We start from the raw sequence: 27,985 nt of genomic DNA on the forward strand, positions 1-27,985 counted from the left end.
CCTGTCACTAAGTCAGGGACTGCTCTAAATGATGCATATACACATACTGAAGTTTGGAAGTTCTCTAGCAGGCCTGTGAAGTTGCATGACAAGTACTAGGAATGGCTGCATGTAATTCCTCGTGTTTCAGGTGTGTTTCATTATGTCATCCCATCTTAGACTCAAAGGGACTTCTAGTTTCTGACTGCCAGATGCTGCTTTATCTTGTGAGGAGATACATTCTTTGACATCAGTCATTTGACCCTATGTACAAACTAGCTTATCCTATCCTTACAGTGAGAAATAAGCCCACAAAGAAAAGAAAAGGTAAGGTTCAAGGGGCAACAAAACATGTGTCAATTCTCAAAACTAGAACAGCCATTTACCGGACAACAGTTAGGAACCACTAAAAAACAAAGTGACATCTATCAATCAGGTATGACTTGTTACACATAAGAGAGCATAAATATACAGTAAATAAGAGGTTTATGCGTAGCCCCAGCGGAATATGTACATATCAGAGCCGCTGTGAAACTGAGCAGGAATTCCTGTAGCATATCCCCAGCTAAGAACAGTTCCATCCCACAACAGTTTGAAGGGAACAGATGCTGAGAACATGTGGTAACATTAAGCAGATATCCACATACATGTATCCTTGACAGTGCACAATGTGAGAAATAGAGGGCACAAGTGAAATAGCACTTTGCCTGTTGAGCATCTTCCTTCCCATAAATATGCACAAGTCCGTTCTCCAATGGTGGTCTGCAGCCTCACACTTGGTGATGGTGCACGCCGAGCCCAGTCCCCTGCTGTACACTCACTCCTGCTTCCTCCGATTCAGGTCACGAGCTCCCACCTTCACAGTCTCCAGCTGCAAATCAAAGCATAAATAACAGAGGCCATCGTGGCTCCTCCTTTCACAATGTCACTGGGAATGGATACTGGTCAGAGCAGCACAAACACCGCGCACCAGTGTCCGGGAGTGGAGAGTAGCTTTGTGCACTTTTGCAAAAAAAAAAAAAAAGAAAAAAAAATCCACCCGACGTGTCTCTTATTTTACTGGTTTGCCCTGTCTGTAGCGAGGAAGACACTGTGCTGCTCCTGGGCTCTTTCTGTCAACTTCCTCTTCTTCTTCTTGTTCTTCTTCTCCTTCGCCTTTGGCCCTCTCTTCCCTACAACGGGGGGAGAGAGAGAGAGAAATGAAGACGTGAGAGAAAAGGCTCTTTTTCTAGGAAAGAAAACATAAAACATTAAGAGTTTTACACAAAGCCCATCTGGAAAACATCACCTATGGAAAAAGCAGCCTCAAAGAGAAAATTGTTCACATTAATTTTGACGGAATAATAATAATTTACTAAATTGGATATGCTGTCTAAACCAGAGACTGATCTTCCTGTTACAGGGAACTGGCATATTTAAACACCTCCCAGCGGCCTGATCAGTCTTGCAAATATCATCCTGCCACAAAAATTTCACTTATCCCCTCCTACTTTTAACAATGCTACCCTTTACTAGACATCTTTACATCTTTCTCCTGCTCCACATGTCAGTGGGTCAAAAGAAAATAAGCATCTATCTACAGTAAATATACCAGAAGTTTCAAACCCCCCTCGCCCTGCCCCACAGGAGAAACTAATGTCTTGCTTTTAACATTATTCCCTCAGTGTCCTCCAAAGGCCCATATGATATGACATATGTGGAATACTTTATTTTCTATAAAAATTTATGAGGCCATCATTCATGATGTGGCTTATGGCTTCTTATAAAAATCGCCTAGACCAGTTGTTCTTACTGATTGAGAGCAAGAAAAATGCTTGTTTCTGAAGAACTGGTTGACTATATCTTACAAGCAGAAAAATCACACCATGTTATCCTGTTGGTTCTCTTTGCCTTAGTCACTAGGAAGCTCGGAGCACAAGGTAAATAGTCGGAGTTTTTGGGTGCAGTTTTCCCTTTGCCTCTGCTGTATTTCACTTCTTACATCTTGTGGTTATGCATCATGGTCTTTAGAAGGTCTCAGCATTTCTTTGCAAGTATGTTTACATAAGATTATGAAAAAAATAAGGAACACAGACATTTGCTTTAGGTCCATTGCTCTCTTTGAGTTCTAAACACACAGGGATCATTTTTAGAGCAGGAAATTAATAAAGTTCACTTGCATTTTACAGAAAGCGAGTCATCACTATACATCTTCAGTACAGGAAGGTTTTTCCTCAAAAGACAAAGAATCCTACAGCCCGCTCGCCCCCCTGCCCTATGTCCAATTTTATCGTGTAGTTCTACAAAGCCTTTCCTGTGAGACACCATAGTAATCAGTACCACAACTAGGATATCCTGTTGTAATCCATGCTCTCCAACCTTCCCAGACCTTTTCATGTCAGGGACATAGATGACCGCTGTGAGAAATGAAGAAGAAACAGACCAGAGGTTAGAGAGGTAGATGCATGCCTTAGGAAACCAGACATTCTAGATCAAGAGAGGCCATGAGAGTCCTGCATAAGGGAGGTGTTTCTCATTTCTGCTCTTTTTGATCAGAAAGGCTTTATTTTATTTGAGTATGGAAAACAGTCTCACTGATAAGACTATAGCACATAGTTGCCACGTAGTGGATACTTAGTGTTTGCTGAGTAAAACTTTTATCACAAGAAAAAAAGATTAGAAAAAGAATAACTTATTTTTAATAGGACACTACAGTAAAATAATCAGAATATCATGCCTTCATATTAAATTATGAAGGTCCTTGAAGTTAACTTCTGGTTCTCATTAAATCCTGGCATTAATGTTATAATGGCATTTTGCCATCTTTAAATATAGTTAATCCTACCCAATGAATCTTTAGTCCAAGCCAGCATTAATAAAAAAACTGTAAAGTTACAACTATTTAATAACACCATATCTGATGATGAGACACACTTAATGAGGGCAGAGATGAAATATTTAACATTAAATAGAATATTTAAAAAGAAGCTTCAATGATAAAGTTATATGAAGGTTTTTCTTAGATCTATATTTAATCTTAACAGAAAATCCTTTAAAACTCATTGCTGACTACATTGAAAAGTTCAGTTTAAATTTCATTTCTTTAAAGGCTGGAGGTTTCTTTAAAAGCAAATTGAAATCCAGTGAATGGGAAATAATGCCAACATTCCTTGATTTTAAAGTATATTCTGTTAAGATAAAAATATACTGAATATGTTATTTAAAGAAAGCTTTTCACAGTCACCATTTCAATTCTTCATATAAATGATTTAGTTGGGAATCAAATGTGCACTACTTTCACTAACAGCAAATCTAAGCTAAATTAGTGGAAACTCATTTTAAGAGAGGGTCAATTTCATGTCATTTACTTAATATATTATTCTGATGTAATTGTCAATATCAAATGGTCTTTGGATTTGCTGGCTGATATAATATTGTGTGTGATAGAGAAGTTATTCAATATTTGCATAAAACTGTTCATATTGTAGCCAAAAATTCAGCAATGCTTCTGAAAACTTATATAATTTTTCAAATTGTACAACTATTCTATTGGAAATAAGTCATATGGTGCCTGTTCCAACTAGAGATGTTCTGGGAGACCTAATTGTAACCCTAAAACTTTCCTCAGCAATCTCTTTTGAATGACGTCTCTGTGCTATTGGCTCATTGCTTGGTTTTGTTCTTGGTCAGCCCCATTTCTCATGTAAGATATATTGCAAATACCAAAGAATTAAGACAGTTAGCCAATATTTGACCATGGATAGGCCTAAATTAACTGAAAATATTTTGTGGTCCATAGTAGGTTGTTTTGACTTTAAGCCCAACTCAAAGTAATAAAAGAATATTGAAACATATCCTAACAAAAGGTATAAAAAGAGTCTTGCACATATTTTCTTCTGGTCTCTGCTAAGATTTAACAAAAATATATATATGTTTTTATTTATATATTTGAAAACAACATATTGAATATACAAGCATGCTAACTTATGTTTTCACTTAACTTGTTTACATCTGTGGGTAGATTAGACTCAGAGAATGACTTCTAGACTTTCATCAGATCGTTGCACATTTTTTCAAGAATATTCACCTATACAGGAAGCATTTAAAGGCAAATTTGATGCCAGTCACCCAAAAACTAATTCAACTCATGGATTTAACTTTCTTGCTTTTTAGTTCACAAGAGAAGACTTGGAAAAGACATTCCCCAAGATCAGCAGAAAAGATCCGAGTTTTGTTAGGAGATTGTCAGGTATGTCCAACACTAATGACAAATTATGCGTATCTTTGTCCTGAGTGCTTTAAGAATGCAGGTGCCTTGACAAATCACTATTGAGTGAATCTCTTCAAGATAGAAGAGAATCTGATCTACAGAGCAGATCTCTTCAGCACTGTTGTGTGAATGCAAGAAGACAACTAGCTCTTAAGGCAAAGCAATGTGATTTCATAGAGAAAGGCCTCCTCTGGGAGGAAGCAAACCTGATAGGTAGGCACTGTCTTATGACAGAGGTGCTGGTGCAATATTATACTTGTGATTCTTGGTTTCTACATTTATAGAAAGAAGATGCTATAGTCATCTTTCATTAGAAAGTTATGAGACACCGTTAGAAAAGATTATATTCCTGGGATGAAAGGAAGATGAGTAAAATACCACTGGCAAGACAAGATTATCATCAAAATGAACAAAGTTAGAAAGGTATTATCAAAGCCACACTCTAACCAACATAATTACATTGACTTGCACACATGTGGAAATGGTCCAACAGGATAACCTATCAACTCTTCTACAGAGAAAGGTGAGCAGTGCCTTATGGAAATACTCCTAACGTCCAGCTGTAGATTACTGCTATTAGAATCAGAAACAGGATAGATTATTTTGAACCAAGGTATCAGGCAGCCTCACAAATTACATGAAGCTGTGAAAATACTGACTCCCCTGTCAGTCACACATGAATTTCATTCTTCTGTAAGCTCTCCAATACAAGGAAATGCTTCAGATGGTTTTTTCCCCTGACTAGTTTAGATAAAAGTCTTTTCATCATTGGAACAATACATCCACCGGTGAGGCACAAAGGTTGTGAAGAGTTTCCATAATGATTACTGAGTATTTTGAGGAAGACTTTCTAATGGAAGAAAACTAAAGAAAAAAAGTCAGTAACTGTGACTAGCAAAAAAGATTAAAGCTTCGGTATATACACAACTGGGGGAATTAGCCACAATTATGACAAATAGAGTTAACTGTAATGACCAGTATTAGAGCCACAACTATGACAACAAAGGTCATCACCTAAAACCAGGACCAATTTCTATTACATTTTAATAAGTTTGTGATGCTAACTTAAAACCTAGGCTTCATTGTATTTATGAAATTCATTATGGTGACTCAGGGGTCACCTCAAAGAGATTGTCATCCTTCAAAGCAGCTAAGATTGAGAGACAAGAAGCCTGTGTAACCACCAATTGGTGAATCTTGTCCTACATAAGAGGGCGCACACACTGTAGGCAGAACATAAAAGGTTGCCTCCACATCTAAACGCAGAGGGACTGAGTTGTAGACAGTGAATAGCAATTGGGCCATTACTTTCTCTCATATGGGCAACTTGAGTTTGCCCAAGAATGAGTAGCAACAGAGATTTATTTATTTAAGAGTGATTGATGATTCCCTGGGGGGAAAATGCCAGCTGGTTCCTAAAATATTTTTAAAAGCTCATATGAAAATAGACAAAAGTCCTAAATACAATTCATAAAAAGAAATAAAAAATAGCTAATAGCTAATAAATATATTTAAACAATCAAATCTCACAATCAAAACCACCAAATAAAATTAGTTGCTACTGCAAAGATGCTTAAGAGTGAAAATATGTAAAGCTAGTGAGAATGTGATGAGACAGGCTTTGGGATTCAGTTTGAGAATATGCAATTGATGCAGACAGCCTTTCTGAAAAGCCAGTTGGCAAGTGTAAAAAGAGCATTAGGATGCTCATAACATTTTAAAAATTGAATTTTAGGGAGGGAGAGAAAGAGAAAGAAACATTGCTTTATTATTCCACTCATCTACTCATTCACTGACTGGGGATCAGACCCAAAACCTTGGTGTATCGGGACAATGCTCCAACCAACTGAGCTACCTGGCCAGGGCAAAAATGTTCATAACTTTTGAACGAGATCTTGGAATCCATTCTAGGAAAATAATCTAAACTTGGGCAGAAATTTATGCATAAAGATGTTTACCATAACTCTGAAAAAACCTGTAAGTTACCTAAGTGCCCTTCTACTACAATTTTATGATTACCAAAGCAGTGTGTTTTCAACTATGAAGAAGCATTTTGTATTTTAAAACCACAACAATTAAATTTATGTCCAAGAATAATTGCATGTTCCTAATACTTAACATAAATAGCTATAAGGAAAACCTTGTACTACTAAAACATTTCTACTGTGGTGGTAAGCAGATTTTTTTTTTTTTTTTGGTAATATATTTTATTGATTTTTTTTACAGAGAAGAAGGGAGAGGGATAGAGAGTCAGAAACATCGATGAGAGAGAAACATCGATCAGCTGCCTCCTGCACACTCCCTACTGGGAATGTGCATGCAACCAAGGTACATGCCCTTGACCAGAATCGAACCTAGGATCCTTCAGTCCGCAGGCCAACGCTCTATCCACTGAGCCAAACCAGTTAGGGCGGTAAGCAGATTCTTTAGTGAGTAGCCAATCATAAATGAATCTAAGATATATAAAAACTTAGGAACTATTGGACCTAAACACTCAGACATTAAGAATACAAAAACAGACTCATAGAAACAGAGGCCAAAGGGATGGTCACCAGAGGGAAGGGGGTGGGGAATGAGTGAAAAGGGGGAAGGGGAACATAGTCAATATCATTGTGATAAGTTTGTACAGTGACAGATGATTACTAGAATTAGTGGGGTAATCACATTGTAAGGTATAAAAATGTCAAATCACTATATTGTACACCTGAAACTATATAACTAATATAATGTTGTATACTGATTCTACTTAAGTTTTTTAAAAAGAATATATATTAGTTCATGAAGCTCTTTTTTTCCTAGAAAGGAGTCCAAGTATGGTGAGCATGACTGGCATCTACCACAGAATATTCTATATAGTCTAAGATAAAAATCTTCCCACTGTCTATAATAATTCAGGATAACATATCTTGATGGTTATTGATTCACATTAGCTGGAAGTCAGAGGAGAGTAAAGTTAGCTAGAACTCTGAGTAAAGCAAAGGAATTCATTTTTGGCTCCTTCGTTATAGTACAAAGTTCCTTGTCATTTTCAGTAACATTTATCTGTTTCTTTGGGTTTTTAAAAGAAATAACACCCTTTTCACTAAAAACATTTCACAGACAGATGTCTTTGGAAAGAACTGGAAAATCCTTCAATGGTTTGATGACTGTGATCAAATTTTCTTTGAGGAAAAATATAGAGACAAAAGAGTTGAAAAATAACAAGCTATCTACAAAGGAGACTTTTACTGGGCATCTTGAATCTCAAGTCATTTCATCTTCATAAAAGTGCATGTGTTTTAAAAGTCTACACAAAATCTGGAGATAACTTACAAGTAGCTGTCCATCTTATAAGGCTACTGGTGAAGAGTGAAAACCATCCAAAATAATAAATGACAATGCATTTCTCTAAACATACAAATGTGAAAATCATTCAAAATATTTACTGCTATAGATTTACACTATTTCAATAAGCAATTCTGTCTTAATGTTCTATCTGTACAAGTTTGCCATATTTTTATTGTAAAAAATAGTATGAAATTGCTTTCTTTGTCTTTAAGACCATTCAAGTTTTCTTATATAACACATTTTATTAGGCGTGAGGTCTGCTACCTATTTTGTTGAAAGGAAGTTCATTTAGTTTTAAAAATCTTGTTTCATGTTCAAAACAATGAAGTTGGAAGAAAAGCTAATTCTGAAGATCGAGACTTTATAAGTTAATTATACAACCAATAAGATTTCCTGCACATAGTATTTTCAAAATTTATAGCCCTGAAGAAAATCACTGTTCTTCAGGCATATTACAAGAATTCTGAAGGGGCAATAAGATATTCCCAAGCCCCTCCCAACTCACTTGAAGTGGTAAGGTCTACAGAAAAGTAATTTCAATGAGATTCAAATTGTTCCATATAACATTGGTTATTCCAATGATTTGTTTAATATAAGCTCATAGATACCTGGTACCTCAAACACAGAAATGAAAAATCAGTTCAAAGACAAAAGTCTATGGCGTTTAAGATAGGGGAAAATAAATAAATTAGGATACATTTGTTTCAAAAATATCCAGAGCTCTTTTTATAAATACTTTAGGTTCATTGTAAAGGACAAAGAGTGTTTCAGGGTAGTGAAAACTAAAATAATGCTCTGCGTAAATGCACTTGTGTGAAGGAATAAATACATAACTCTACCACAAGGGGGCACTAATTCACTTTTACTGTAATGTAAGAGTACCATGGTTTAAAAAAAAAATGTACATAGGAGCTTTGGGGCTCTAACTTCTTACATACTTCATTTTAACCCCAATTGGAGGTCCTTTTTTTTTTTTTTTTCTTTCCAGGCAGAGTTAAGCTCTTTGGTAAAGTGAAGAATAGTAGCAAGACAAGGAAAGATATAATTACATACTGCTTTTAAAGATGTTTGAGAATAAAGGCAGGGAATAATGACAGGAGAAAAGAAAAGATGAATCTGCTATTCAAATAGTGATTTGGAGAAAGACGCATTATCATAAACCCAAGTAGTATTTTCTTATGGGAAAATTAACCTAAATTACCTGCAAAGAACAAGTCCTTTCCTTGGATCTCTTATTTATAAGAATGAAGTTGTGAAAATAAAAATGATATTCATTATTATCTGGTGCATAGATCTGATATCAAGTATGAAAGCTGATTAGGTGGCGAGTCCTGACAAAGGGTTATGATCAAATTGGCCTCCCAGCACCAGAAACAACTGGCTGTTTTTTTTTTTTTTTTGGGGGGGTGTTAAATATGAAACAAGTGAGGTACAGAAAAACTAGGGTGACCTATCCAAGTTCCTACAGCTAATTAGCAGCTGAGCTGGGCTTGGAACTAGGTTTCAGTGTCTTTCTTAGATACTTTTATAGTTTTAAAAACCACTGGATAAGGACACAATTATAGAGTTGTTTTTTCAAGAAATGCAGAAAAACATTAGAAGACAAATAACATTACTCTGACCAAATTCTAGGAGAAGTCATTGGCCACCTCATAACTGTGAAGAAACCGCTTTATGAACTGTTAAAGTACTGCCTAAATAACAACTTATCTGTAACTTTGACATTCTGTAAACTTACACTGCATTGATTCATTGCTTATTCTTTTTCTTACCTTTTAGCAAGATGCAATCTGTAAAGTTTCCTAGGTCGGGTAAGTGAGATGGTGGACATTCCTACCATGGACCATGCACTCACTGTAAGTGCTTTCGACACATTCTCACGTAATTGAATATCATGAAAAAAACTGAAGTACTCCAACTGCCTGCCAGAACATTGTGCAGTTATGCATCCTAAAATTACTTAAGATAAATAAAATTTGCAGAAAACCATCAGGCTCATTTGGCATTCCTAAATTAAGTCAGAAAAAAACATCAGGTTTTGCAGAGAAAATGATACAACTATTTCATTTGATTAGGAGCGATGGGATAATCAGAAGAATTTGAAGTTCCTCCATAGCTGACTTCATACTATAACAGAAGATACCTTTTAAGGTAATTCCATTAGAATAAGAGGATTTAATACCTACTCCTTGGTCTTCAATCAATAACCATTAACTAAATGAAAAAAAAGTCTAAGAAATGATATACAGGACTATAATCATATGGCAAGCATTTATTTAATTTGGATTCAACACAATTTCTATGGAACTTGAAGACACACTTACAAGTGAAAAGAAAAACAGAAATGGTTTCTCCAAGACAGCTGTGTCAGGCATGGGCTGTCGGTCCAAGCCTACAGCTCACCTAAGTAGTAGGCCTTACACGAAGGGAGTCAGCACAGAATAACAAAGAGCTGCATGTTCCACAAAGGCTCATGAGCACATTCCCTCCTCTGTGCCCAGGGCAGCACTTGAACCTCCCTCATTAAACAAATTACCACCTTCTGTTTTAATTTTATGTTTGTGGATATGTCATGCAATATATCTATATATATATAAACCCTAATATGCAAATAGACTGAACGGCGGAACAACCAGTTGCTATAACGTGTGCTGACCACCAGGGGGCACATGTGGAACATGGCAGGCAGCAGAGCGCAGAACACAGCGGGCATTGGCTGCGACTAAATGGCGGAGCAGGTGAGCAGGGGTACCAGACCAAGGTGGGGTGCTGGTTGTCACTGGGGCAAGCCCCTGGTGATTACTGAAGATTCTTTGGTTCCACCCAGCACTCACACCTGCTGCTGGTACCAGCCCCACTTGCACTGACCAGCCCTGATTGCCCCTGAGGGCTTCTCCACCTCCCCCTGCTCCTGAGGGGTGATCAGGGCAGCAGCCACCACTCACACCCGCTGCTGGTGCCGGCCCCAGTCACTCTGTGCAGTCAGCGGGTGCGAATGTGGCCAGCGCCGTCAGCGCATGGGAGTGGTGGGGGCGCAGAGGATGGGCCAAAACCCACCTGTGCCCACCACAGCCTCGTGGCCCACAGTTCCTTTCAAGGTGCACGAATTCGTGCACTGGGCCCCTACTTTGTGAATAATTACAGATAGCTACAGTTAAGACCAATATATGCCATAGAGTCCTGGTAAGAGTCTTTCCACAAATTAAGTTATAGATATTCACTTATTTCACCTAATAAAGGGAGTCAGAGCAAAGATATATGGGCTGGACCCAAAGCCATGTGGTCTTTGTCACCCATCATAAAATGAACTTTCTTGTTCTTCCTGGGTGTCACGTGGCAACTGCCCTCAACTTCAGTTTATACGTGGTCTATGAAGGTGACCCTGGCCCTAAGTAAACTCCATGATCTTTCAGCTTACCTCCCTCTTATAATAGCCTCATTCTCTTTTGTCTTAATCACATATTCCCAAGAGGGGAATTCCACATGCCTTGCTCCCCCTGTGAGTTAACCCATAGAGTCATTGGGCCAGCCAATGGGTTGGTCACTCCCAGGTCTATCCTGGAGGGGTGGAGCAGTCACGTGACCCTGGACTGGGCAGGCATTGAGGACACAAGGTTAAGAACATGAGCTTGAGGACAGATAGCCATAGATTCAAAAAAGACCTCTGCCTCTTAGAAGCTAGTGATCTTGGACCAGTTACTTACTTTTTTCTGAGGGTTAGTTTTCTTATTTCTAAACTGATAAAATCATTGGTACCCACTTCAGTATTGCTGTGAAGTGTAAAGACAATGTATATACTAGTAAAGTTCCAGAAACTATACCTGGCACATAAATGCTGAACAAATTATAGCCATATATGAGGTACCTCACATGTATTATTTCTAATCCTTACAATGGTCCGCAAGGTAAGCATGATTTTCAGTTTGCTCATGAGGAAATAAGTTTAGAGAAGTTAAGTAAATAGCTCCAAATCACATAGCTCAGCATTGAGTCAAACCAACATCTGGCAGATTCTAAAACCTGTACTTTTTGGATCCCTTGTGCCCAGCAAACCTCTTTGATCTCATAATCATTAAAATGGCTGCTGAACAAACAAATTAATATACTAGACTGAAGAAAAGCATCAACCTCCCCACTCAGCACCCTGAGATATCAGAGTTCCCATGGGGCACATTAGGTCCCCCAAGGGCCCGGCCTACACCTGTATTTTTCATATTAATTATTTACTGGAGTTAAGGCATTCAAAGCCTCAGTTTCCTGAGGTCAAGCAATACATTTAGCATTTCCAATTCAGAGTCAACAGTGTGTCCTTGGCAAAACCCAAGGGAAGAAAACACAGCATGCTTTTTTTTCAACTGGGACTTGGGAGAAGTTTAGACCTGTTCATGGGCCAGAAATAGTAGAACCCTCCAGGGAGCTTTTTCAAAACATAGGTTCCCTAGCCATACACTGACTCCTGAATGAAACCTTCAGGAGGAAAAATCTGGAATTATTGTTACTGTTTTAGCTTCAGAGGTGGTTCATTGCAAAGTTAAGATAACAGGGAAGTCTAGAGCATGAAGCTCTTCTAAAAAGGACGTGGGCAAAAGAAAGGACTTGGGAACAGGAGAAAGAAGGAAGTGCTAGGTGAGAGTACTTCAGAATGCATTGCAACCTCCTTCCCAACTGAGCTGAGAAATAGCTTCCAAATTGTAAATGAAGTCCTCTTTCTGCCTGGACTCCCTTCCCCAGGTTCTGTTTGTGGTGATGCCCCAAGAAAGCAGCAGGAATCAAGATGCCCGTGGCCAGTGGAATGTGCACACAGGCAAAGGGTCCCTGATCTCTGTGCTCAAGGGAAGGGGCTGCAGGTCACTCCGGTTACAGCAGATTCATTTCTCCCAGCGGTTGGATTCCAGAGACTAGCTTTACTCTACAGAATCTCTCAATTCACTCAATGAACAGGTTCTGTTTTGACAGACAGTTTAGTGGGTTTGCAGAAATTCTAAAGAGTTAAAAAAAGAAAAAACAAAATTGCACTTGAAAAAATTAAAACTATTATCAAGTTCGGGGCTTCCTCCTAACTAGAATATAGAGTTGCCACTTCAAAAATTGCAAAGACAAGAACAGTACCCCTCAGACCAGGTGACACAAATACCAGAGGCATTAGGGTGGCATTAGTTGTATTACAGACAGAGGAAGCATATTACAAGTCTTTTTTCCTTCTTTCAGAAAGGTGCTCTGAGGTTCTTCTAAATTATTAAGTTGTCATCATCACCTTGATGTGTTAGCTGTGTGCTAGGCACTAAGTGTGTTACACATGTTAACTAACTTCATACTAATAATATCCCTATGAAATAGTGTCCTTGGTCCCACTTCACAGCAGATGAAATTACAGATGAGAGAAGTCAGGTGACCTGAGATGACATTGCCAGTAATGGTAAAATTCAGATTTGAACTCAGTAGTCTGGTCCCACAGTTTATGATCTTATCCATTCTATCTAATAAAGAGGAAATATGCTAATTGACTGCCACGCCCTCAAAGATGGCGGCACCCAATCCCCTCAGCCCCGCTGGGGCGGCAGGCCCACACGCCTGCCTCCGGTGTCCCCCAGTTCCCTCAGCCCCCCAGCCACCCAGGGCTGGCGTGAAGCACAGGCAAGCCTCGGATGGCGGCTGCCCAGCCGCCCAGGGCTGGCCCGAGGTTCAGATAAGCCTCAGATGGCAGCTGCCCAGCTGCCCAGGGCCAGCCCAAGGCATAGGTAACCAGGGCCAGCTGAGGTTTGCACTACCGGCAGTGGCAGCAGCAAAGGTGTGATGGGGCGTCGCCTTCCCCTGATCGCCGGGTCAACTCCTGCCCCTGAGGGCTCCTGGACTGTGAGAGGGGGCAGGCCAGGCTGAGGGACCACCCCCTCCAGTGCATGAATTTTCATGCACTGGGCCTCTAGTTATGCTATACTTTTCCAATCACCTTTGTAATATAATAAATGTGGTCTCCTGAGAGAGAGGAAGGAGGAAGAAGGTGTTACACTCTTCTCTTTAACCACAGACTTCCACAAACCCTATGACCGGTCATTTTATGACTGGACCATAAAATTCATAAAATGGAGGCCAGGACCATCATTGGTTTGATATGAGACCAGAATCAAGGGCATATTTTCTTTGTTATTCTTGCAGGACAAGGAAAGTAAACAAATATTTGCCAAAATAAATAGTTTCTATCCACAAGTAAAGATCAGATGAATGTTTTGGTCACTGTAGAATCTTTTGTCAACTACCCAAATAGCAGTGAGGGATTTCAATTATAGGAAAACCGAACCTAACGATTCTTAGAGACTTCACATTTCTAAGGTTTCAAAAGGTCTAATACTTTGCTGACTTATCTCAATTGCTAATACCTTTGTCTGTGATCACCAGATAATAAAAGAGCAAAACATGGCTAATTTTTTTTTTACAAAAATCCTAATGTTTCATAAAATGGGTTTATTTCCCCTCAACTTAAAATGGTATTTCACTCTCCACAAAAAGTACCGTATTTTCTGGCGTATAAGACAACTGGGCGTATAGAAGATTTTCCTGGGTTAAAAGGTCGTTTTATACGCCTGAAAATATGGTATATAGACTGTTAAACATATAAACTAAAATCAAAGGAAGCTACTACAGATGTGTGTGCATACACACATACACAATACGTATCTGTCGTATTTCCCAAGCATTGCTTATTTCCATGTTTGTATCATTATGTTCTAATTATTTTTATTTAATTTTGGTGTTTAAGGGGAAAGATGAGAAACCAAAAGTTTACAAATAGCATGGAAAAAATTAAGACACAATCAAAGTGATTTAAACTGAGTCATCACTGAATGAGATATCCAACAGAAAAGTCTCACTCTAACTACTAAAATTTCAGGAAAGACATCCCTGAAGCTGGATGAGAAAGCTATATAAAGAATATCATTGAGCTTTATGTCTGTCTATATAAAACCCTAATATGCAAATAGACTGAACAGCCGAACGACTGGTTGCTATGACATGCACTGACCACTAGGGGGCAGACACTCAACACAGGAGCTGCCCGCAGACCTCGACCAGCAGCGGTGGCGGGGAGTGGGGTCAGCGAGCAGGCGGCACCAGGCCTGCTCGCCGACCAGGCCTAGGGACCCTACCCATGCACAAATTTCATGCACCAGGCCTCTTGTGTGTTATAAAAAAACAAACTTCTCACAATCTTAGCAGGGCAGGCTCAGGGATCTATTCTGAAGCAAGCTAAATAGATCAGTGCAATTGAATTATAACTCTAAAATTGCCTTTTAAGAACCATATGATTTCACTCATATGTGGGGTAGAAAACTGAAAGCAACAAATGAACAAACAAGAAAAGCTCATAGATACAAATAATTGTGGTTACCAGAGGAAAGGAGGTAGGGGGTAGTAAAGGATAAAGGGGGTCAAATATAAGGTGAAGGAAGATTTAACTTTGGGTGGTGGGCAAACAATGCAATATACAGATCATGTATCATAGAATTGTACCCTTGAAACCTGTATAATTTTATTAACTAATGTCACTCCAACAAATTTAATTTTCAAAATGCCTATTAACAGTGACTAGAAAGTTAGGGACCCTGCAGAGGAAGGAAGGTGGGGGAAGCACTGTCCATTTACTGTGCTTGAATACTGCATCCTACTTGGCTTTCAACAATGCAAGCTAGCATGACCAAATGAGGTGCTAAAAATGAAAATGTTAACCAATTAAAAAAAAAAAAAAGAACTTTGAGGAAAGATTACAGAATATGCCTTTTCAAGCAACAAAAAAATGATGTCAATGCTCATAGGATATGTACAAAGTTATGTTTTAAAAACAGAACTGTTTTCTACCTTTCCCTATGTTGCTAATTAAAAATAGATAGAATTACAACTACAAAGGTGTAACAAGCCATAATAACTCCTGGTCTGTTAGGGAAGTTATAGACTGAGTTACTGAGAACAGAGGTGATAAAGCTTTCCTGCTTTACCATTTTCAAAAATTAGATAACCGTTTTTTCTGACAGTAGCGTGAACAGAACTCAGAAGATGAGTGAGTTAACTTTTGGAAATCGTTTCAAATCAGTTTGATTATAATACAAGAAAGACAAAATGTGTAGGTGGTAAGTGTTAAAAATTAACATTTATATTTTGATACTTTTTTAGAAGTAATAAGTATATTTTAGTTGCCTAAAATTAATGTGTTTTCCAATTAATCCTATAAAAAAATTAAAAATCTACCAAAATAATAATGCCCAGGGATCACCATCTAAGTGTTTTATTAAAAGTTAATTGATTCTAATATAAATCAAATATTTCTTTGAAGGAAAACTGCAGTTATATTTTAATGACCATTCATTTATTCTTAAATTCTAGTCACTAATAGTTTCAGTAGCAATGAAGCAAGCCACCCTAAAATGACTGTGCACTATTTCTCTGAAATGTGAGTGTGTATATTCCTAAGTGCAAGGGTATCTAAATATATCCCTCCATAGACTACCTCTGGGCACACTGGTTGAGAGAACAGTTTACTTCCACATAAATATATATATATATTCATCTTACAGCATAAAATTATATTTTTTAGGATTATGACCAACAAATTATAAGTTTCTTTAAAAATAAGATTAAATTACTAAAGAATTAAAAATTGTAAATTCAACATGAGTTGCAAAATTCCTATGGTAAAAGTTTATGGCTTGGAGTCATTACTAATGAATGCTATTTTTCCAGCTCTGACAAAGAACATTTTGCACTGAACAATGTTTCTTTAAGGGTCCAGTTTTTACACCATAAAATACAGGAAAATAATTCTTATTAAGGGCAAAGCATAAATTGCTATCTCACTCCCAGTTAATGTATTTATAAATAAAATATGGAAATAAACAAATCTGGTTGAGGGAAGTTATTCAGTGAGTGGGAGGGAGGAAGGAAAAAGAGAAATAATTATTATGGCTAAACTGTGTCTGGTCACATTCACATTACCAAAGGGATAAAGAAAAAAAGCAAATGGGAGGGATTCTCTTAAGAATACAGGGGTGGGCAAAACTGCATTTTTTCATACAGTTGTTTGTATGAAAAAATAATATAACAATTAATAAATAGTAATACAAGAATAAACTTTGTGCCCTGGTACTGAAGGGTCGCTGGTTCGATTCCTGGTCAAGGGCATGTACCTGGGTTGCTAGTTCCCTGTCTGCCCCGGGGGACCCAGGTGGGAGGCATTCCAGTCGATGTGTTTCTCTCACATCAATGTTTCTCTCTCTCTCTTCCCTCCCTCCCTTCCACTCTCTCAGAAAAGCAATGGAGAAAAAATCCTCAGGAAAGGATTAACAACAAAGAATAAACTTTGTATTTCACATACAACTGTAAATCTACTTTTGCCCCACGCTGTATATGGGCAACTTATCTGGTAATATTAAATTCAAGCGATAAAAACTAGTTAATTCCTGTTTGACTCATTCTGTATCTAAAGTGTGCGGACTTCCAGAAGCCACAGACAATTTCAGTTGTAGAGGGCCGCCTGGGAGGCACCTGGGCATTTCCTTATTCATCAGCTGAACTTGGCTTAGGCCGAGTCACAGCCCTGGGAACATGCTTCCCCAATGAGGCTGGACATGTTAATCAGTTCTGACTTCATAGCAGCCCAGGTGTCAGCAGGGGCGGGTCTAGATATGTAAATCCAGTAATGCTAGGGCCTAGTTAAGAATGCAAATAAGTTCCTTTGATCCTAAGTTTTGGTGTTACTTCCTGGATTTTGGGGATATAAAATAAACCTGCTGGGTGGCTCAGGGTCGTCGTCGTCGTCGTCGTCATGCTGCCTCTCCATCAGAGAGGAAAGATGGCGTCCCACCCAGCCCCAGCTTCATGAATCTATTTTTGTGTCTTGTTTTCTTTATTTCTATTATTTCTCAATCCCTGGCCGCCTCCACTTAGAACCGGTTTGTTCATCTCTCTTTCCGTGCGGGACGCGGAAAAGGGAGATCCCCGCCATGTCTGGCCCCCGCCGCTTCAGGCCCCCGCATTCAGTAACCTTCCTTGATTCCTTATTCCTTTCGCATACTGTCTTTCCTGGATCTCTTTATAAGGAAAAGCCAAAAAACCAATGCTCTTTCCAGCAGGAAAATTTAAAATGTATTCTCTGTCACAGACTTCAATAATAAAATAGAGTTAAAGTAAAAAGTATTTGAGTATAAATCCTTTTCCAAATTCATTCCACATAACTCCACAAATTGTGCATTTCATAAATTGAATGTACTGACTGGCTGAAATATTCTCTTTCCTTCTGAGTAATGCATCTTTCCTAGTGCCAGCAAGAGTTTATTTTAGAGGTAGAATTAAATCAGTCCCCATTAAGGAGTATCTGAATACATATTGTTATGTGGGTAAGAATTTCTTTCCCCAAGTGTTATTCTGCAGGAATATCAACTCCCAACAGTTATACACCTGTATATACTATATACATGCAAAATTAAGTGCAATGAAGCAGATGAAAAAACAATGAAGTATTTGTATACATGTCTGATTTAAGTATACAGCAGTACAACCTTTCTGAAAGGAGTGTTTTCCCTGTACTTTCTTCTAGGAATTTTATAGTTTTTATCTTACGTTTCAGTCTTTAACCCATTTTGAGTTCATTTTTTGATAGGGGCCCAAATTTGTTCTATTGCATGTGGATATTCTGTTTTCCTAACAGCGTTTATTGAAGAGACTGTCTTTTCCTTATTTCCTTATGGGTATCCTTGCCTTTTTTGTCAAATATTAGTGGACCATAAAGGTGTGAGTTTATTTCTGGGATCTCAATTCTGTTCCATTGGCCTATGAATCTGTTTTTATATCAGTACCATACTGTTTTGATTACTGTAGCTTCGTAATATAGTTTGAAATCAGGAAGTCTGATGCCTCCAACTTTGTTCTTTTTCAAAATTACTTTGGCTATTTGAGGTCTTTTGTAGTTCCACAACATTTTAGGATTATTTGATCTATTTCTGTGAAAAATGCAATTGGAATTTTGATAGAGATTGCATTGAATCTATAGATGGCTTTGGGTAGAATGGATATTTTAGCAATATTAACACTCCAGTCTTTGAACTTGAGATATCTTTCCATTTCTTTGTGTCTTCTTCAGTTTCTTTCATTGATATCTTACAATTTTTGTGTATAGATTGTTCACTTCCTTGGTTAAATTTATTTCTAAGTATTTTATTGTTTTTTATGCTACTGTAAATGGAATTGTTTTCTGTAATGCTTTTTCTGATAGGCCTGTGCCTGGGTAGTGGGCAAGATGCAAACACACATGTAGTGGTGGGAACCAGGGCAAGCCTCAGGGCTAAGGCCAGCTACAGGTGCCCTGGCCCCAGCAGGAGCCTTGCTGTCAGTGTGCACTAGGCTGGCTGCTGGTGTTCTGCTCACTGGGGCACAGCAGTGAAGGTCAGTGTCAGGAGTCAGTCTGGGGGAAGGCGGATAGACAACTAGAGGTGTTAGCTGCAGGTGGCACAGTGGTACAGGCCATGGCAGGAGACAGGGCCAGATCCAGGCCCACAAGCAGCGATGGGGCCCCTGGCTGTGGGCATGCCCTCCTGAGCCTGCATGGTGTAGCCTTAGGCCTGCACATGGCAGTGGAGACCAGCTGACAGAGATGGGGCTGGAGGGGCTACCCCCAAAGGCGTACACAGAAGTGGCGTCTAGACTGACACCTTGCACACTCACACAGCCACAGAGGCCTGGACTAGCTGCCAGTGTGGGTCCTCGGCTTCTGCAGGAAAAGGTGGGGGGCATCAGCAAACATGAATAGTTGTGAGGCAAAACCGGTGAAATCTGCAGGGGGTCTGTGGTGGCTGTGCTGGCCTTGGTTTCTTCAGTGACGAAAGCTGCTGGTGTGATTGGCACCTCAGGTTGCTCCCACTGTGTGGCTGGCACTGGTAGCCCTGGCTTTTCTTCCTGGTTCCTAGCCATCTTTGTGTCTCCGCTTTGCTGGTCTCTGGGTTGGGTGTCTGAAGTGGGTCCTCACACAGGGCCCCTAAAGGCTGCGGGAGCCTTTCCCGGGGAGAGGAGGCCTTTCCCTGGGAGAGTTCGCACTTGGCCCTGAGCAATGCCGCTTGGCGGATGAGGTGATACAGGCACAATGAAGCTGTTCTTCCTGCCCTTTCTGTGTGGTTATGCTCCGGTTTTTTGTCCCACTGGGTTACTGGGACTTCGTCAGTGGATTCCAGAGCTCTCCCAGAGCTGTTTTTGTTTGTAGGCAGCTATCTACTTATTGATCTTCATGTGGAGATAGAGACTAGGGCCTCCTACTCTGCTATTTTGGTGATGTGACTAATAATGATCTATTTTATAAACAAAATGGTATATACAGGCATGATTATTTTATTATTGTTCTTTAAACTATGCATGTAAATTACATGGACTTTTGGGTAAGTATGGTTTTTCTTTAGAAAATTAATATAAAATCACTGTAAAATACTTCATAAAAACACATAGAGAAACTATGCCTGGAAATAACCATTGTTAACCAAAGATTAGATAGCTAGACAGATAATCTTTGAAACAGAAAATGTTAGCATAGCTCAGAAATGCTAATCAACTACTTGGTTTCTTCTTTAAGATATTTTGCAAAGTGTTTTTCAAGGAATGACTACATTGGCATTGCACTTTGAAACTTCTGTCCTTTCTCTACAAGAACCCTCACCACCTGAATCTAACTTGTTCCTGGAAACATGTTTTGTAGCAAACTTTTGGATAGTGGTGGCCTATCTTCTGTTTTTAAAATGGAAAAAGTAATTTGTTTCCAACTTATGAAAATACCCCAACTAATGTCCCAGAATTTCACTAAAATCCTTGACAGCACCCATGTAATAATCCAGCCAAGGATTTCTGACTAAAAAAGAGTTAGATAGCCTAATTGCCTATTTAATAAAACTTAATAAAGTCTTTGATAGATATATTCACGTTAACTAAGCAATATACCATATAGGATTGGAAGCCTGCATTTGGAAATCACGTGAACAGGGAGGACAGCTGTAGTAGGGTGACTCCAGGTCACTTGCCATCACTTTCTTCCCTCCCTGCATGCCATTCCCCCATCCAGAGGCCAGTCTCTCTCCTCATGCCTCTGTCCCTCTGAATCCAGGGTGGCCTTACCAACTTGCATGAGAGAGATGATACTCTGGGATTTCCTTCCTAAGAAGCCTTACAGCTTCATCTGGGTCTACCACACTGTACGGAAACACAAGCCAACCAAATGGAGAGACTAAGTGGATAGAAAGATGCTCAACCAACACCACGTTTTGCAGCCATGCCAGCCCAGGAGCCAAACATGGGAGTAAGAAGCCTTCCAGTGCATCCATTCTTCAGCACTTAGCTGACACACAAGAATGAGTGCCCCCAAGAGAGAGCCTCCCAGCTGCACGCTGTCAACTCACACATCCATGTGAAACGATAATAAAATTCTTGATTTTGAACTGCTACATTTTGGAATGTTTGTCACAAACAACAGATAACCAGAATATACACTATCCTCTTTGGAGGACTACTGAAGTAGGATTGAAATGCACGGCACATCCTTCTTGCTTGGACTCACATCCTACTAGAATGTTTTTGCTGGCAAGTCATGTAAACCTAGAGGGGCTGGGTTCATAAATTTGGTGTAAAGTTGTTTGCAAGTTGTTTCAGCAGATAGTGACCGTTCAGGAAGCCTGGCGCAGCAGTAATGATAACTTGGCTGGGTTATAAGATTATAGAGTCACATTCTTCATCTTCCAAAACTTAGGTGCTATTCCACTACCTTTTTTTTTTTAGACATCAAAACTAGAAGTCTGAGGGCAGCTTGATTTTTATTTTTGTCGTTTGGATGTAAAGTACTTTCCTTATGGATGCTATGATGCATGCAGAATTTTCTCTATCCTTTTTATTTCAAATGTTTTTGCCAGACTGTGACTATATATAGATATCTCCTTCACATATTGAGTTGTTTGGCTCTATAGACTCAGACAATCTTTCCACTCAAGGTTTTTTTTATTGTTAATAACCTTTTCCATCATCAGTTTCAATTTTTGCTTCTGAAATTCTATTTGTTTCCCAAGATTTTCCTCAGTACCATTACTCTGTTTTCCAAACGATCAATTACATACTTGACACTCGCTGAGGAAAGTTTTAATTATGTTTGGGTCACCTTTAAATCTTTATCTCACCTGACCTCTCTTAATCTGATCATGTTGTTCTTTTATCGCTGCCTATTCATTATTGCTTCCTAACTTATTTTTTGAATAATATGTCTTCCCTGCATTCTATTGAGGACAAACATTTTTTTCCAAATTTTTCTTCTGGCCTTATATTGCAACAATAGTAGGAGTTGAGTCTGAAGTTAGCTAAGTTTTAGATGATTTCCCTCTTATTCAACAATAATTATTCCATAAATTCACTTTTCTTTTTCTCTCAAAAAAAGGAAGTCTACTCAGATCTAAGAGATGAGTTGTGGAGACTGCCTTTGGACCCACCTCCCCTCTCTGCCCATCCAGGTGTTGATTAAATTCCATTTTCATCCCAACACATGAATTGGACTTGATCTGTCCATCCCCCAACTTAATCCAATGCTTAGGCCACTCTGCTATGATACTGCTGGACTCAGATGGAACCTTCTCGTAGCTACTGTCTGGGTTTCTAACACATTGAAGGGAAATATATTAAATTCTAATCCTGAACAGTCACCCAGTCAGGGTTCTTTACATCATCCCCCTGACTTAACAGCACTTAAGGGAACCACATTTTCCAAAACACAAAGTACCACCTATTTCTTATGTATTTGTTTTCTTGGAGTTGGTGAGCATTTGTAGGAAGAGCAATATGAATAGGCTTTGGAGAGAAAGATGTAAGAAAGAGAAATCTTGCTTCAAAGACAGTTTATCCTTGTCATTAGAGCATATGTCTGGAGGCCAGACAGTCTGGGTTCAAATACTGGCCCTGTTCACTTGCTCAGATCACACAGTGAACACTGGCAATCTCTGTGCTTCTATTTCCTCATCTGGAAATTGGAGATAACAGTTCCTACCCTATATAATAATTATAGTAATTAAGTGAGTTAATATACTTAATACAATCGCTGCAATATTAAGTATTCACTATTAGTTAAATTATCATTATATTATTATAAAGCAGAGGCCATGCCAAAAAAAAGAACATCTATCCACTTTTCTAATTGACAGAGAACTTTCACTTCTGCCCCAGGGGTCAGCTGGTTGGGACCGGAGAAAGCCATTTCTAGCTTTCAAGTAGACAGTCATCGGTAGCATAATGCTAATGATTCTCTACTTTTTTTTTCAATTCAGTGCTTTTGATTTTTAGTTATTAGAATGTATTTCTGGATTCTGAAGACAGGTGGCCCATTGGTGTTAGTGTACAGTGTTATCAACTTATAAGTATAATAGGGAGAAGTCAGGAGAGGACAAATCCATCTAGATACCATTCTACCTAATGATCATTAATCCAAAGTATGTTAAAAAACAACAACAACTCTGTATTAGAAAGAAAATGTACAACTAAGGTTTGCATGACTAAGAACAGTTCCCCAGTCCAGTCTGATTTATTTAAACTAATGACAAATGGCAAATTCTAAAACTCTCCTGATCAATCAGAATTATTAAATGTGGACCCTCTCCACCAGAGAATCACAATGCTGGACATGACTTTGAGAGCTCATCTACTCCATGCATCTGCCTTAAAATATGTCTATACCCATTTATCCTGGAAGAGTATTTTAGAGACCCAAGAGAATACTTAAGTATTCTTAATAATCTTAAGTATGAAGGAGCTTTTGATTACTTAAACTCCAAACCCTCTTCTGTGGTTATTTAAGTCTAGTTTCTCAGAGAGAGAAAACTAGTTGGCCACCGGATTCCCCATAATCTTTATGTTCTTTAAACCTTATTATATCATCTTTTACTACCCTTTAAAAAAGATATAGCTAACAGATGCACTGCTTATCTAACAAAGTTTGCATCAATAATTAGCTTTATATAAACACATACTGCCTATTCTTCTTTTGAAATGTCATATTTATTTTAAACAAGAGAGTAGAAATGTAGTCTTGCCAAATCACGCAAAGATTCCTCCAACACTACTTCTAGCCTAACCTTCTGACTCCGTCACTGAAGGTACTTACATTATGTGCAAGTAACAGAACTGGGAGAAATGCCATTTCAAGTTTTTATGTATGGAACATTTAAAAGTGGCGACTTCCTGAAGTGAATACTTTCCAATAATCATCTTAGTTCAGGAAAGCAATATAGCATAGAGGTTACGAACATGCTCTTTGGAGACTGAGCGCCTCAGTGCAAACCTCAGCTCTGCCCCTTTAGCTCATCCAAAGCCTCAGAGCTGGTGTCCTCTCTCAGCCTCAGTTTCTCATCTGTAAAATGTTCCTACCAGATCAAGTTGGTGTTAGGATTAAACAAGAAAATCAAGTGAATTGTATCTCAGTTCATGGCCCCTGGTAAGCGCTGAATATATGTCGGTCGCAGCGTTAGAAATGGTGGGAATAGTAGTGGTGGTGGTGATGGTGATGGTGATGATGATGATGATGATGATAACAAAAGAGACAATCAGTGAGGCCAAGGGAGCAAGAACAGATCTTCGCCTTCCTTAAACCAACCACGGGAAACAGTCTAACTCAGAGCCACACCACAGGGAGGTCCAAGCACAGGCCTGACCCTGCTGGGAGCCTCGGTGGCTGTGCTGCCCCAGCTCGGTCAGTCACCCCACGGACTGTTCGCTGTCTGACATGAATTAGAAGTTGCTCTTCCCGCCTCTGAGAGATGGTCACTGCTGGTTCGAATGGGATTTACTTCACATCCCCTGACTTGAACAGCTTCGCAGAAGTAATTTTTCGTTGTTTTCAAAGGATAAGTAACATTACAGAAGTTCTCCTGTCCAACGGAGTGAGGATCACTCCACAAAAGGAAAACACCCCAAGGAAAACAACTGTGTAGAGGAGATAAATCCACTTCAGGATGGATATTTACCAAAAAGAAATTACATCCACAGTTCTCTCAGTTGGGGACCAATGGCAAGTTACATGCCCCCTGTTTAGCAGCTGACAGCCAGCCAGATCCTGTGGCTTGGCTGCCTCACAAGCTTGAAAGACGCAAACTTGCAGAACAGCACCCAAGTAAGCAAGTAATTGCAAACTGCTCTCTGCAAAGAGGAGAGAGGAGACATAGCTTCCAATAACTACAATCTTGAAGAGATTATACAGATAAATGGGCTCAGCCCTGCAAAGGTAGAAAACATTCCATTAAGTTTGCAAAATCTCTGAAGGATACTTTAAATCAATTTCTCTCTCCTCTCCTCTCCTCTCTCTCCCTCACCCCCTCCCTACAACCTCCCCCCTGCCCATGCACGAATTCATGCATGGGCGGGGTCCCTCGGCCTGGCCGGTGGTGATTGAGGCCTGTCAGGGAGCTGGCCAGCGGGGGGGGGGGGGGGGGGAACCACGGGAGGTTGCCTGTGGGAGCTCCTGCGTTGAGCATCTGCCCCCTGGTGGTCAGTACGCATCATAGTGACTGGTTGTTTGGTCGTAACGGTCACTTAGGCTTTTATGTATATAGATAGGTTGTAGGAAACAAACATAAATTTTATCTTTTCAATAGCTTTTTTTCTTCTTATATTTTTCTATCTACCCCAATAGATTTCCCACTATAAAAAAAATGCAAAGCAATTCTGTCTGTACTATTAACTCTGATTTTCTTAAGGCGCTATAAGGCAAAATGTCTGCGGGAAAGGAAAAATGTTGCCAGTGGGGATTACAAGGCCCCAGCTCAGCTCTAGTATTCATAAAAAGAATCTATATCTCTATCTATTCTTCCACCTATTTTAAGCTTTCTGGGTGATTCCGATGATCTCCTTGGTTTGCGAACCTCTTCTCTAGGTCAGTACTATTAAGACTGCTTTATCTATATTCTTTAAGTTGGCTGACATTACCAACGTTATAATTAGTTACAATTTAATAGGTTCCCAAGTACTGTGCCCAAGCATTTCACATGTAGTGGCCCATTTAGTATTCATTACAACTTTTGAGGTATTTATGAAAGTTAAAAAACTGCAAAAGTCACAAAGCTACTAAATAAAGGAGCCACAGATATGAACTCCAAAGCTTTTCTTCTTTATTTGTTGTTTATTTAATCCTTTTCTAAGGAATTTTTCCATTGATTTCTAGAGAGAGTGAAAGAGAGAGAGAAACATCAATGTGAGAGACACATTGATTGGTTGCCTCCCGCAACCAAGGTACTTGCCCTTGACTGGAATCAAACCTGGGACCCTTCAGTTCACAGGCTGACACTCTATCCACTGAGCCAAACTGGCCAGGGCCAAAGCTTTTACTTGTAACCAATATATTGTATTGCCTGGTTATAAACGAGCATCAATACTTAGAAATAAAGTAGGAGTGGAGTACAGGAAACTGAGTTTGAAAGGAGAATGAAGATAAAAGAAGATTTAAACTTTGTAGGCTCTGTTAGCCAGATCTCTATCACTCGAACTGCCGTCCTTTCCCACTGCCCCAGTTCTGAAGTAGCATGGATCCTTCCAGTGGTAAGTTACTGTTGATGAGCAGTGTAAATGCCCTCAAACATCTGACCTAGGAAATGTCCTGCATCATACCATCTTGCCATCGGGATTTCTCATGATATGCAGATGCATCTGAACCACAAAGTTGATAACCAACACCAGCGCACTGAAATTACCCAGTCTAGGTTTTGTAATGATTTCCAAGTATGTGGCTTCATCCCTAAATAAGTCATCTAACTCCTGACGGGCACTCAGTAAAGCCTTATTAAGTCTATAGCCCTAATCTCACACTTGGAGAAAACTGGGCTGTTGTCAGAGGGGCACGTCCACCATCCGCCAGAGCCGGGCCTGGGTTGGCCCTATCACCAGACACTGGGCTTGACCACCGGGTGTCATATTTTATCCCAGGACTGTATGGCATGGTTAGAATCCCAGCTTAACTAATCGACATGCTCAACTACCAAGTAGGATTTTATCATCCAATTTGTTTCTCATCATGTAGGCAGCTGTTTTAACCAAACTGTGCTAATTTGTTTCAGGACATACATAAAATCCAGCATTCCTCGATCAAGGCTGGAAACGTAATAGCACTTTGCCAGTGAATAAAAAAGTCTAGATGGCTCCCATAAAAACCTGTGACATGAAATTAAGCTAATTACAAGACACAAGTTTAGGGTTTAAACTACTTAATAATTCTTATTAATCTTGCACTAAAAACTGAAATCAACAATGGACAAGAGTTACTTTGTGTAACTAACTCTCTTCAAATTAATGCTATTTCCTTTATAGTAAAAAGAAATGCTAATATAAAGTGGGTCTTTATTCTTCACATATCCTTCAAATTATAGCTTTGCAGTACTTATGGCTCCAAGATAGCCAACATCCAGTAATGCCCTTGGAAATTTGAGATCTGCAGTATACTTTTGACACAAGCCTCCTTTATTTCCCCCTTAAATGCTGTCAAAACACATGAATGTTATCACTCCGCATTACTTTATGTTCGGATGCTTGGCTCTCACCAAATTAGCCAAATCATTTGTTTGTATCAAATCACAGAAACAAATATTGTATTAAATATAGAAAAGTAAAATAGGATAAAATTTGCAGAAGTCCAGTTACACAAAACCAGAAACTAACAACAAACACAAAACAGTTGGCTGAAAACTTAACATGAGGTGATCACACTAATAGAATAACTGCAACACTCTGTGGTTTTTTTAAACTATACCACTAAATAATAGTTCACTTAGAAATTTAATAAACATGCATATTTGTTTCAAGGCAATACCTCGATAAAATAAAAGATTCTAGTCTTTACATACTAAATGAGTACTCTTCTAGAGGTGGTCTCAAAAAAGTAAAAAAAAAAAAAGACAACCCAGTCAGACCACTATAGTAGTCTAGATGGGCAAAAAGAAGGAAGAGTAGTCCAGCCAGAATGGCTCAGTGGTTGAGCGTTGACCTATGAACCAGGATGTTGTTTGTGGTTTGATTCCCAGTCAGGGCACATGCCCAGGTTATGGACTTGATCCCCAGTGTGGGGCATGCTGAAGACAGCCAATGAATGATTCTCTCTCATCATTGATGTTTCTATCTGTCTCTCCCTCTCCCTTCCTCTCTGAAGTCAATAAGAAATATAATTTAAAAAAAAGAAAAAGGAAGAGGAAGAGTAGGGTTGAGTAAAGAGAGGTTGCAGGCAACAAGTTAAATGAAACTATTTGGAAGTGGTGATCACAAGTAGAATCAAGTGGAATTGGTGACCAAATGGAAATGGGAAATAAGGATAATAGAGGAATTTGGAAGATTTCCAAGTTGTGGCCTAAATGACTAGGTAGTTGGTGCCATCCTCTAAAATAGGGCATAGCAGTGAAAGAG

The 27,985-nt window shown here is 39.2% G+C and overlaps 1 protein-coding gene and 1 long non-coding RNA gene across 3 annotated transcripts in view; one reads left to right on the plus strand and one right to left on the minus strand.

The window, feature by feature from the left end:
• LOC129147252 (uncharacterized) overlaps positions 1–9,662 on the plus strand; it is a 57,352-nt gene extending 47,690 nt beyond the window's left edge. Inside the window, exons 3-5 of the long non-coding RNA XR_008554623.1 lie at positions 4,132–4,207; positions 9,335–9,366; positions 9,631–9,662. This is a non-coding gene — a long non-coding RNA (uncharacterized LOC129147252). The remainder of the gene's footprint in view (positions 1–4,131; positions 4,208–9,334; positions 9,367–9,630) is intronic.
• The window catches only part of RSPO2 (R-spondin 2), a 146,007-nt gene continuing 119,057 nt past the window's right edge, over positions 1,036–27,985 (minus strand). For both annotated transcript variants that reach the window (XM_008143397.3, XM_054708655.1), the window contains exon 5: positions 1,036–1,151. In XM_008143397.3, the coding sequence (XP_008141619.1) occupies positions 1,036–1,151 (116 nt within the window). The remainder of the gene's footprint in view (positions 1,152–27,985) is intronic.

The sequence above is a fragment of the Eptesicus fuscus genome, chromosome 19 (genome assembly GCF_027574615.1).
Source record: "Eptesicus fuscus isolate TK198812 chromosome 19, DD_ASM_mEF_20220401, whole genome shotgun sequence".
Taxonomy (NCBI): Eukaryota; Metazoa; Chordata; class Mammalia; order Chiroptera; family Vespertilionidae; genus Eptesicus; species Eptesicus fuscus.